The following is a 10,778-nucleotide window of genomic DNA, read 5'->3' as shown; positions in this document are numbered from 1 at the left end:
GCAGAGGAAGTGCGGAGGGCAGACCGGGTTACACCGGGTGTGAGAGTCCGGGGGGTGAGAGCTGCACCCCGGGTTTAATAACCGGTACCTGGGAGCCGGGCTGGGGATGGAGGAGTTTGTGAAAACCCAACTGGAGCTCCTGGGAGAGGAGAGAGAGGCTGAGATCCAACAGAGCAGGTCCAATCACTGACTGACTGACTGACACACTGACAGACTGACTGACTGACACACTGACTGACTGACACACTGACTGACTGACACAAACTGACTGACAGACTGACACTGACTGACGGACACAAACTGACTGACACAAACTGACTGACTGACACAAACTGACTGACTGACACAAACTGACTGACTGACACAAACTGACTGACTGACTGACTGACACAAACTGATTGACTGACACAAACTGACTGACGGACACAGACTGACTGACGGACACAGACTGACTGACGGACACAGACTGACTGACTGACACAAACTGACTGACTGACTGAAACTGACTGACTGACACAAACTGACTGACACAAACTGACTGACTGATACAGACTTACTGACTGACTGACACTGACTGATATACTGACTGACTGATATACTGACTGACTGACTGATATACTGACTGACTGATATACTGACTGACACTGACTGATATACTGACTGACTGACACTGACACTGACTGACTGACTGATATACTGACTGACACTGACTGACTTATATACTGACTGATACTGACTGACTGACACTGACTGACACACTGACTGACACTCTGACTGACTGACTGACACTGACTGACTGACACACTGACTGATATACTGACTGACTGACACTGACTGACTGACAGACACACTGACTGACTGACCGACTGACACACTGACTGACTGACCGACTGACACACTGACTGACTGACACACTGACTGACACTGACTGACTGACTGATATACTGACTGACACTGACTGACACACTGACTGACTCACTGATATACTGACTGACACTGACTGACTGACACACTGACTGACTGACTTTCTAATTCCCTCATTATTACTGTGTGTCTGGTTTTGGCAGTTAGCTCATATACAACATGTGACTTGAAAATGGTAATTAAGTTTCATGTAAGGGCCCCTCTATCAGTTATAATATATATTGATATTTAACGTTCGAGTGTCCCTTTTTTTTTTTCTTTTTTCTTAAAAAGAAAAAAAGTCTTAAAAGCAACTTAATGTACCTGTAATACTGCAGTGAGACCGGCTCCTCTCTGCATTGAGACCGGCTCCTCTCTGCATTGAGACCGGCTCCTCTCTGCATTGAGACCGGCTCATCTCTGCAATGAGACCGGCTCCTCTCTGCAATGAGACCGGCTCCTCTCTGCATTGAGACCGGCTCCTCTCTGCATTGAGACCGGCTCCTCTCTGCATTGAGACCGGCTCCTCTCTGCATTGAGACCGGCTCCTCTCTGCATTGAGACCGGCTCCTCTCTGCATTGAGACCGGCTCCTCTCTGCATTGAGACCGGCTCCTCTCTGCATTGAGACCGGCTCCTCTCTGCATTGAGACCGGCTCCTCTCTGCATTGAGACCGGCTCCTCTCTGCATTGAGACCGGCTCCTCTCTGCATTGACACAAACTGACTGACACAAACTCACTGACTGACTGACACTGACTGACTGACACTGACTGACTGACACTGACTGACTGACACTGACTGACTGACACAAACTGACTGACACAAACTGACTGACACAAACTGACTGACACAAACTGACTGACACAAACTGACTGACACAAACTGACTGACTGACACAAACTGACTGACTGACACAAACTGACTGACACAAACTGACTGACTGACACAAACTGACTGACTGACACAAACTGACTGACACAAACTGACTGACTGACTGACACAAACTGACTGACACACTGACTGACTGACACAAACTGACTGACTGACGGACACAAACTGACTGACACACTGACTGACTGACACAAACTGACTGACTGACGGACACAAACTGACTGACTGACTGATGGACACAAACTGACTGACGGACACAAACTGACTGACGGACACAGACTGACTGACGGACACAGACTGACTGACGGACACAGACTGACTGACTGACACAAACTGACTGACTGAAACTGACTGACTGAAACTGACTGACTGACACAAACTGACTGACACAAACTGACTGACTGATACAGACTTACTGACTGACTGACACTGACTGACTGACACAAACTGACTGATATACTGACTGACTGATATACTGACTGACTGATATACTGACTGACTGATATACTGACTGACACTGACTGATATACTGACTGACTGACACTGACTGACTGATATACTGACTGACTGATATACTGACTGACTGATATACTGACTGACACTGACTGACTTATATACTGACTGATACTGACTGACTGACACTGACTGACACACTGACTGACACTCTGACTGACTGACTGACACTGACTGACTGACACACTGACTGATATACTGACTGACTGACACTGACTGACTGACAGACACACTGACTGACTGACCGACTGACACACTGACTGACTGACACACTGACTGACACTGACTGACTGACTGACACACTGACTGACTCACTGATATACTGACTGACTGACACTGACTGACTGACACTGACTGACACACTGACTGACTGACTGACACTGACTGACTGATATACTGACTGACTGACACTGACTCACCGACTGTTATTATTATTATTATATAATTAATGTTTTATTATTATTGTTATTATTAATGTTATTATTATTATTATTATTAATATTAGGAACATGTCAGATTATAAGGTTTCTGTGAGAACCTGTTCAGTAGTTTTTATTATGTAGATTATTCCTAACTGCATATTATAAGGTTTATTCATTCTAATTCCCTCATTATTACTGTGTGTCTGGTTTTGGCAGTTAGCTCATATACAACATGTGACTTGAAAATGGTAATTAAGTTTCATGTAAGGGCCCCTCTATCAGTTATAATATATATTGATATTTAACGTTCGAGTGTCCCTTTTTTTTTTTCTTTTTTCTTAAAAAGAAAAAAAGTCTTAAAAGCAACTTAATGTACCTGTAATACTGCAGTGAGACCGGCTCCTCTCTGCATTGAGACCGGCTCCTCTCTGCATTGAGACCGGCTCCTCTCTGCATTGAGACCGGCTCATCTCTGCAATGAGACCGGCTCCTCTCTGCAATGAGACCGGCTCCTCTCTGCAATGAGACCGGCTCCTCTCTGCATTGAGACCGGCTCCTCTCTGCATTGAGACCGGCTCCTCTCTGCATTGAGACCGGCTCCTCTCTGCATTGAGACCGGCTCCTCTCTGCAATGAGACCGGCTCCTCTCTGCAATGAGACCGGCTCCTCTCTGCATTGAGACCGGCTCCTCTCTGCATTGAGACCGGCTCCTCTCTGCATTGAGACCGGCTCCTCTCTGCATTGAGACCGGCTCCTCTCTGCCTTGAGACCGGCTCCTTTCTGCCATGAGACCGGCTCCTCTCTGCCATGAGACCGGCTCCTCTCTGCCATGAGACCGGCTCCTCTCTGCCATGAGACCGGCTCCTCTCTGCTGTGAGATTACCAGTTCTGATAATCTCTAGTTAAGGCCAATTCTTCTCATAAGGCAGCACTATGGACTAACAGAGGGCATGTGAGACGCTATGAGAAGCATTAGTCATGTTTGACATTATGCTGTGTGTGATGGTACGGAACTTAAAGACCTTCGAGAAACGAAGCAGATGTAATATCTAACAGACTCTAGAGCCCTTGGAAGAATCTCACAATTTATCAGAAACTTTAGTGGTTTCCATTGCCAGTGGAAAAGGACAACCTCTATGCACTAAAACCTGGCTTTGTGCTTAGTATGCCCCTTCTAAATATACTTTCTGGGCAGCGTAGCAGCTTCATTCGCAATAAGGTCCTTAGCGCTGTCTTACCTTTTTAGGGGTGAAACCCCTAACCACTTAAGGTAAAATGGTGCTTGGGACTTACTTGCTCCTATAAAAACTTAATTGTGATGAAAGCTGGAATGATGCCTGAGGAGTTAACCCTGCAGGTCTGCTGCTGGGGTCCTTCCATGATGCTGACCTTAATTTCGTATGACAATCTTCAAATATAATATTAAATAGAATAGCTTAGCTGGAAGAAAACTACAAGTCGGCTTTAGACGCAGCATGGCTGATATAGAATTCATTTTACAATTAGGATTTCCGTTTGCTACAATGTGGCGTTTAGTGAATAACCCTGAAAGTGAATTTTACATTTTATACGAGTATATTTCGTCCATGCAGGGCCTGGCAAGAAAGTGTATCTTTAAAAGAGCTTCAACGCAAAGGTGTTTGCCTTCTAAAACTTCAGGTAGCCAACCAAAGGACTGGACTCTATGGACGCCTGCTTGTGACATTTACGCCCAGGAAGTATGACTCAGAAGCAGTGCTGCCAAGCAACAGCTTTGGATCAGGTAACAAATGTATTGGTATAAGCGCAATGCTCTCGTGTTAGTATTTTCTATATTAGAATACAAAAAACAAGTATTATCCCCTTAAGGACACATGACATGTGTGACATGTCATGATTCCCTTTTATTCCAGAAGTTTGGTCCTTAAGGGGTTAAACAGGTGCTGTGGTGAAAGGAAACCCAAGAAACAAAGTCCATTTTTCATATTGAAATAAAAGAAAAATTACGAAAGTAATATTCACAAGCATAAAAGTAATAACACAACATCTACACATACTATGAATATTATAATAGAAAACCTGTTCACATTAAAAAAAACATATATCCAGAAAAGTAAAAACATTAAAAGAAATCTCAAATAGAGAAAAACCACAAAAAACAAGCAAAAAAAAAAGAATGGACAATAAAGGGAGGAAAATAGTCACCTTCTGTCATTAAAGGACCACTCTAGGCACCCAGACCACTTCAGCTTAATGAAGTGGTCTGGGTGCCAGGTCCAGCTAGCTTTTACCCTTTTTTTTTATAAACATAGCAGTTTCAGAGAAACTGCTATGTTTATTCTGAGGGTTAAGCCAGCCTCCAGAGCCTCTAGTGGCTGTCTCACTGACAGCCGCTAGAGGCGCTTGCGTGCTTCTCACTGTGAAAATCACAGTGAGAGCACGCAAGCGTCCATAGGAAAGCATTATGAATGCTTTCCTATGCGACCGGCTGAATGCGAGCGCGGCTCCTGCCGCGCATGCGCATTCAGCCAATGACGTCGCGAGGAAGAAGAGGAGGAGGAGTAGAGTTCCCCGCCCGGCGCTGGAGAAAGAGGTAAGTTTAACCCCTTCCTCCCCCCAGAGCCCGGCGGGAGTGGGTCCCTGAGGGTGGGGGCACCCTCAGGGCACTCTAGTGCCAGGAAAACGAGTATGTTTTCCTGGCACTAGAGTGGTCCTTTAAATAGAACATACACTTTTACAGAATGACCGGATTCTTCATATTTTGCACTTTTATTGCTCTCCAAATAACTCGAGAGAGGCATGAAGAATTGGGCAGAAATAAAAAGTAAAAAAATGAAAGTATCCCTAGACCAATCTGCCAATCGGATGATACTAGGCAAGAAAGCAGAAGATGTCCCCGCACTTCTGAACGAACGTGCCCCAAGAGTGTATCCGCGTCAATGATAATCTCTAACGTATCCAATGGGAAAGCATCATGATTGAAATTAGTTTGTTTGGTCTCACGTAAGAAATGAGTAACTGACCCGAATAAGTATGGTCAACATCACAACACAGACAGCCTCACAGGATTGAGGTCCTATGTGAAAGTACGTGTACACAATATCCAAAGTTAGCATCTGTGTATGAAGAGAGATGGCAAAATGAATTCCTTCAGATGTGAATGAAAAACTATCAACATCAACGGCCCCAATGTCCAAGACCCGACATAAAGAAACTAAACACAACAGCAGATTACATTTTGCTGACAGAGTGTGAGACATTCATTTTCTAACTAGCAACACAGAAAACAAAACATATCAAAGAGAAGAATATTTCAGGCCTGATGGATTGGCCAACCAAATCCTGTGCATAAGAAGCATACAAGAGGATCCTTACTGGTCGAAATCCCTTGTGCTTGAACATGAGAGAGACATTCACCGTCCTATAAAACTTACCTTCCGAGAAAGGTTGGGACAAGAAATTAAAAACTAAATGGGAGGACCCGTACAGGGTTTGAAACCTCTCTTCAAACACCATCAGTTCCATACTGAAAGGTAGCTTAATCATGTTCCCAAAGCTTAAGGGTCACAGAGCAGTGTCCTAACTGTCTGTGATAAATACTCAACATTCCAGGTACCGCAAAAATTATCCAAGGCATCTGTGCGTATAAAACATAGCAGTGCCGATTTAACATCCAGAATTATCTCACACTTGTTGGCCATATCTGATGCATGAGGCAACTGAGTGTCCCTGGAGCGGTCTCACCCACAAAGGATTCACATATGAATTTGAAATCCGTACCCGGCCCCACGGGAATGTCTGTCTGAATTTGATGAAGTTTTCAACCCTTGAACCTCAGTTTTCATTTAAATGGGACTATGCTGATTGTTTAATTACAGTTAGAGTTTGCCATTACCACTTGTGTCTTTAGGCTTTGCCATCTATCCACTACTCTTTCTATACAATGATGCAGTACGCCACTGTCTTTCTTCCTTCACCATCAAATTACCCATGGAAATATACTTTGTGTGGTGTTTATACTATATATACTGTTTCATTCCTGTGATCTGTATAATGTTTGAGTTTCTCATTCTTCACTTTGTATAACTGTGCTGAGATCCCCACTCTACATGGTAGATTATAAGATGTGCACTGTGATAGAATACCTGTATTGCAGGTGATATTGTGGGACTCTATGAATCCAGTAGCCCCGGTGAACCTCTTGCTACAGGGATCGTGGCTGGGATTACTCAGAAAAATATTAATGTGGCCTTTGATGAAGCCAAGAATGAGTCATTGAACCTGGGAAGTGAGTGTACTTACAGGCTGCTCAAATTGGCAAATGATGTCACCTTCAAAAGAATTAAAAAGTAAGCCCTTTTTGTATTTGTTTTTTTTTTCTTCTTTTTAGTCGTGAATTTGGTAAGCACTAAACTTTATTTTGTAGTTATTTTTGCTCATTTAAAAGAAGTAAAAGTGAAAATAATGATGTAGACTGAAAACTGTGAAAGAAAGCCGCGTCTGTGTATATACATGTCCTTATAAGCATGTACATGAGCTATTTACCAACTGCTGTTGGTGTGTGAGAGAATCTCACTGATGTAATAAGTACCTCTTGCCTTAGACAAAGTAAATTGGTATAGGGTCCCTTTTATCAATTTCCAAACAATCTAAAACAGGCGTCTCCCCATGAGTAGTGATGACTGCTGGTGAGTGGAGCATTGGTTTATTCCATACATTAGGTATGAGTCTAGCAGGAAAAGGATATAAAATAGCATTTATTTTGGAAAGTGCATGCCTTATTGACAATAAAGGAGTTGCTATTGATCTATTAAGTAAGCATAGTGTGTCCCTTTATAGAGCTATAGCAGTTGATTATATATTGTATACTTGGTGGGCTTATGTCGAGCAGAATAGCAGAACTATCAGTAAGAAAACAAATAAAAAAATTACTGATTATCTTTTGTCATCTTTTGTCCATAGGGCTTTGACCACCTTGGGTCAGTACCATACTGGACCAGCATCAAACTTGATCAATGTTCTCTTCTATTCTTCTGAACCAGGCGGTTCTACAGCATCCAGTAAGACGTTCTGTAGATGCAATCACAACTAACATTTGTTTTCTCCTCATATTATAAGCCATACTACAGAGAAAGTAGAACTCGTATTATTGTAGAGCTTCAGATTCCATGAGATATGTAAACATTAGAATATGTCCCTTTCATCACTGCCATTGGCCAAACCTTCTGTAGAACATAGAATTTAATCATTGTTGACTTGTTGGCCAATTGGAGTTTACCTGTGACTTCTAAGGGAAGTTGAGCCTCTGTTATCGTTTTATAAAGTGGCCCAAGGACTTTTTTTTTTCTTATTATTTGTTTTTTTGTGTGGTTATTTTTTGTTGAAAATGGGTGTTACAATCAAAGCAGGAGGTGCCTCGCTTTGACTTTTATTAACATAGTATTAAAACAGTATCAAACAGTATATTGATATTTTGGAGTACACATCAATAGGCACTGTACCAAAGTATAAACTGGTATATTTTTAGTGGTCTTATAGTTCAAAGAACCAGGGAAGGAAAGGGGCGAGGGTAGAAGGGACACAGGAAGACCTAGAGAGATGCTCAGTTGGACGTTCAAAAGCCCAATTTTAGACATTTTCCAATCCATATTATGGCATGGAAGAAGAGGATTATGGAGGTCATGTGAGATAGTTTGATCAGGGAGTCCAAACAGAGTACAGTGCTGGAAAGTAACTATTGGTGGAGACATGGATTTCTTCCCCTACTGTCAAGAGAGTTTATTGATTTCCAAAACAAAGGAATTGGGGATTAAGCGGGTGACATAGTCAGTGGCCACCCCCTGGTTTAATTAACTTATTTTTTTGACAAACCTCTTATCAGAACATGAGCTTAGCATTGCCGTGCCTATTACATATCTAGTTCTGGTGTCCCCAAAACTGTTGCTAGAAAAGAAGGAGCTGGAGGTCAGTGGTGGCCCTGCAAGTACCATTACGGGATATACAAATATACCAAGATGTATACGTACACAATGGTAGAGATGATGATATCTTATACAATTTAACCTCAAAGAAAAAAAGAGAACATACACGATAATAGTGTAGTATACATCTATTATCTTGTATGTTCTCTTTTTTTCTTTGAGGTTAAATTGTATAAGATATCATCATCTCTACCATTGTGTACGTATACATCTTGGTATATTTGTATATTCCCTCTATATTCAAGGCGCGGTTACCTTCCTCTTTTTTGTTCACGCTATTCTCTTACAAGGTTGGGGTTCCTTGTATTGGTTACTGCTGCCTATTTGCATTATATAGTGAGCGCCTAATCCACCCATTTTTAAGTACCGTTAAGGAGCTGCTCAAGGTCCTCTCACCTGTTCTTCCACTTAGAGTAAATGAACACGTGAGAGTCCCAGGCTAGCTTCCAAATCGTACTACAGACCATCAGTACATGGCATTAATAAAGACACAAACACTTGCGTCTCTGATTATATCGGGATCACAATATTTCCTAGACTTTTATTTTATCAGCACCAATTTTTTTTTTAATTTAATTTATTTTATTTTTTTTCAGATTTTCTCCAGGGCATTTTTTTTTATTTTATTTAATGGAAAAAGGATAATTTTGATAGGTGATTAGCTTTGTAATTTTTATACTCTATGTATTGGCTGATTTCTTTGCCTAGAATTAACTGAAAACACCATAAACCTGCAAAATGCATTAAAACCTTAAAATCTGTTGGATTATTTTCCTGACAGCAAACATGAATAGTTAATTTCTTATATTTATTTATATTAAATAGAGCGTGTAAAGACTGATAAGCCATTAACAACTCGCAAGTTTGGAGTCACATTACAATCAAATGAAAATGGATACAAGGTTTTGAGCAGTTTGATAACAATAATTCACACTTTGAGTATTTTTTATTCTATTAGGAACATTGGACTTTTTCAACCCATCCCTGGATGACTCTCAGAAAGAGGCTGTTATTTTTGCCCTTGGCCAGAGAGAAGTCGCTATCGTGCATGGACCTCCTGGAACTGGTAAAACTACAACAGTGGTGGAAATCATCCTTCAAGCTGTCAAGCAAGGGTTAAAGGTATACAAAGTGAATCCATTGCTTTCTAAGTCATGTAATTTTTTGCTGTTGCTGTAACTAGTATCCTTTAGGAGAATATCATAGTAATTTTAATGTAACTGTAATCACTAAAACATGTTGTGTGGTAATGGTGCTGTGAGTATGTGGACATCACTCTCCCAGATTTCTGTCATTGTGGCTCCATCCGGCATTCATAACTCAGCCCTCTCAGGAGTCACCTGGATATTTGTACTAAGTGTGTCCAAGTTTGAAAGGCAATGGTAAGTGGAGTGTTCCGTGGTAAGAGGCCCTGAGTGCAGTTTTGCTGAAGTGTTTTGTTTTTAATGTGCAACACATACTTCATAGTATACATTTGGGAAATAAAAGCTAACTCTATAGTTTTCTATATTGCCGGCTACTTAAAGGGGCACTATAGGCAGTGTCCCTGTCTCACTTAGTCCTGCAATGTAAACCATTGTAGTTTTAGAGAAGCCGCAATAATTACATTATGTCCGGACAAACCAGTGGCTCAAAACGCAGAATTAAGTCAAACACGTAACAAACAGCAAACAGTAAATATGTATTACCGGGCCTTAGAATGGCTGGATTTAACGTAATAGAATGACCAGTCACGAGCCGAGATCAGGAATACAGAAAGGAACAAATACGGTAAGAATAAAGCCAAAGGGTCAGGGATACAAGAAATACAGGAAGTCAAGCCAAGATCAATAACCAATAAACAGAATCAGGAGTGCGCTCTTGGATAACCAACCGGATGGAAACCACTACAGGGCACTGAACAACTGCAGGATTGGGTTTAAAAAGCCCAGTAAATCCTGCTATTTGCCAGTTTGGGTCCCTTGACCCCAGAACGTGCGTACACGGTGAAAACGTGACGCCGCACGCACGTTCATGTCACTAGTGACATCATTGTGTAAAAAATTGCAGCGGCCGGCATTCTTCCTAACGCTGGACCTCTAGCAGCTG

At 41.9% G+C, this 10,778-nt stretch overlaps 1 protein-coding gene across 1 annotated transcript in view; it reads left to right on the top strand.

Moving 5' to 3' along the window:
- The first annotated feature begins 87 nt into the window (after positions 1-87).
- The window catches only part of IGHMBP2 (immunoglobulin mu DNA binding protein 2), a 57,976-nt gene continuing 47,285 nt past the window's right edge, over positions 88-10,778 (top strand). The window contains exons 1-5 of the mRNA XM_063438127.1: positions 88-177; positions 4,323-4,492; positions 6,866-7,058; positions 7,672-7,769; positions 9,649-9,812. Coding sequence (XP_063294197.1) covers positions 107-177; positions 4,323-4,492; positions 6,866-7,058; positions 7,672-7,769; positions 9,649-9,812 — 696 coding nt within the window. The 5' untranslated portion in view covers positions 88-106. The remainder of the gene's footprint in view (positions 178-4,322; positions 4,493-6,865; positions 7,059-7,671; positions 7,770-9,648; positions 9,813-10,778) is intronic.

This window comes from Pelobates fuscus, chromosome 12, assembly GCF_036172605.1.
Source record: "Pelobates fuscus isolate aPelFus1 chromosome 12, aPelFus1.pri, whole genome shotgun sequence".
In the NCBI taxonomy this organism is placed as follows: Eukaryota; Metazoa; Chordata; class Amphibia; order Anura; family Pelobatidae; genus Pelobates; species Pelobates fuscus.
The sequence above is the reverse complement of the archived record's forward strand: the minus strand, read 5'-3'. Positions and strand labels throughout refer to the sequence as shown.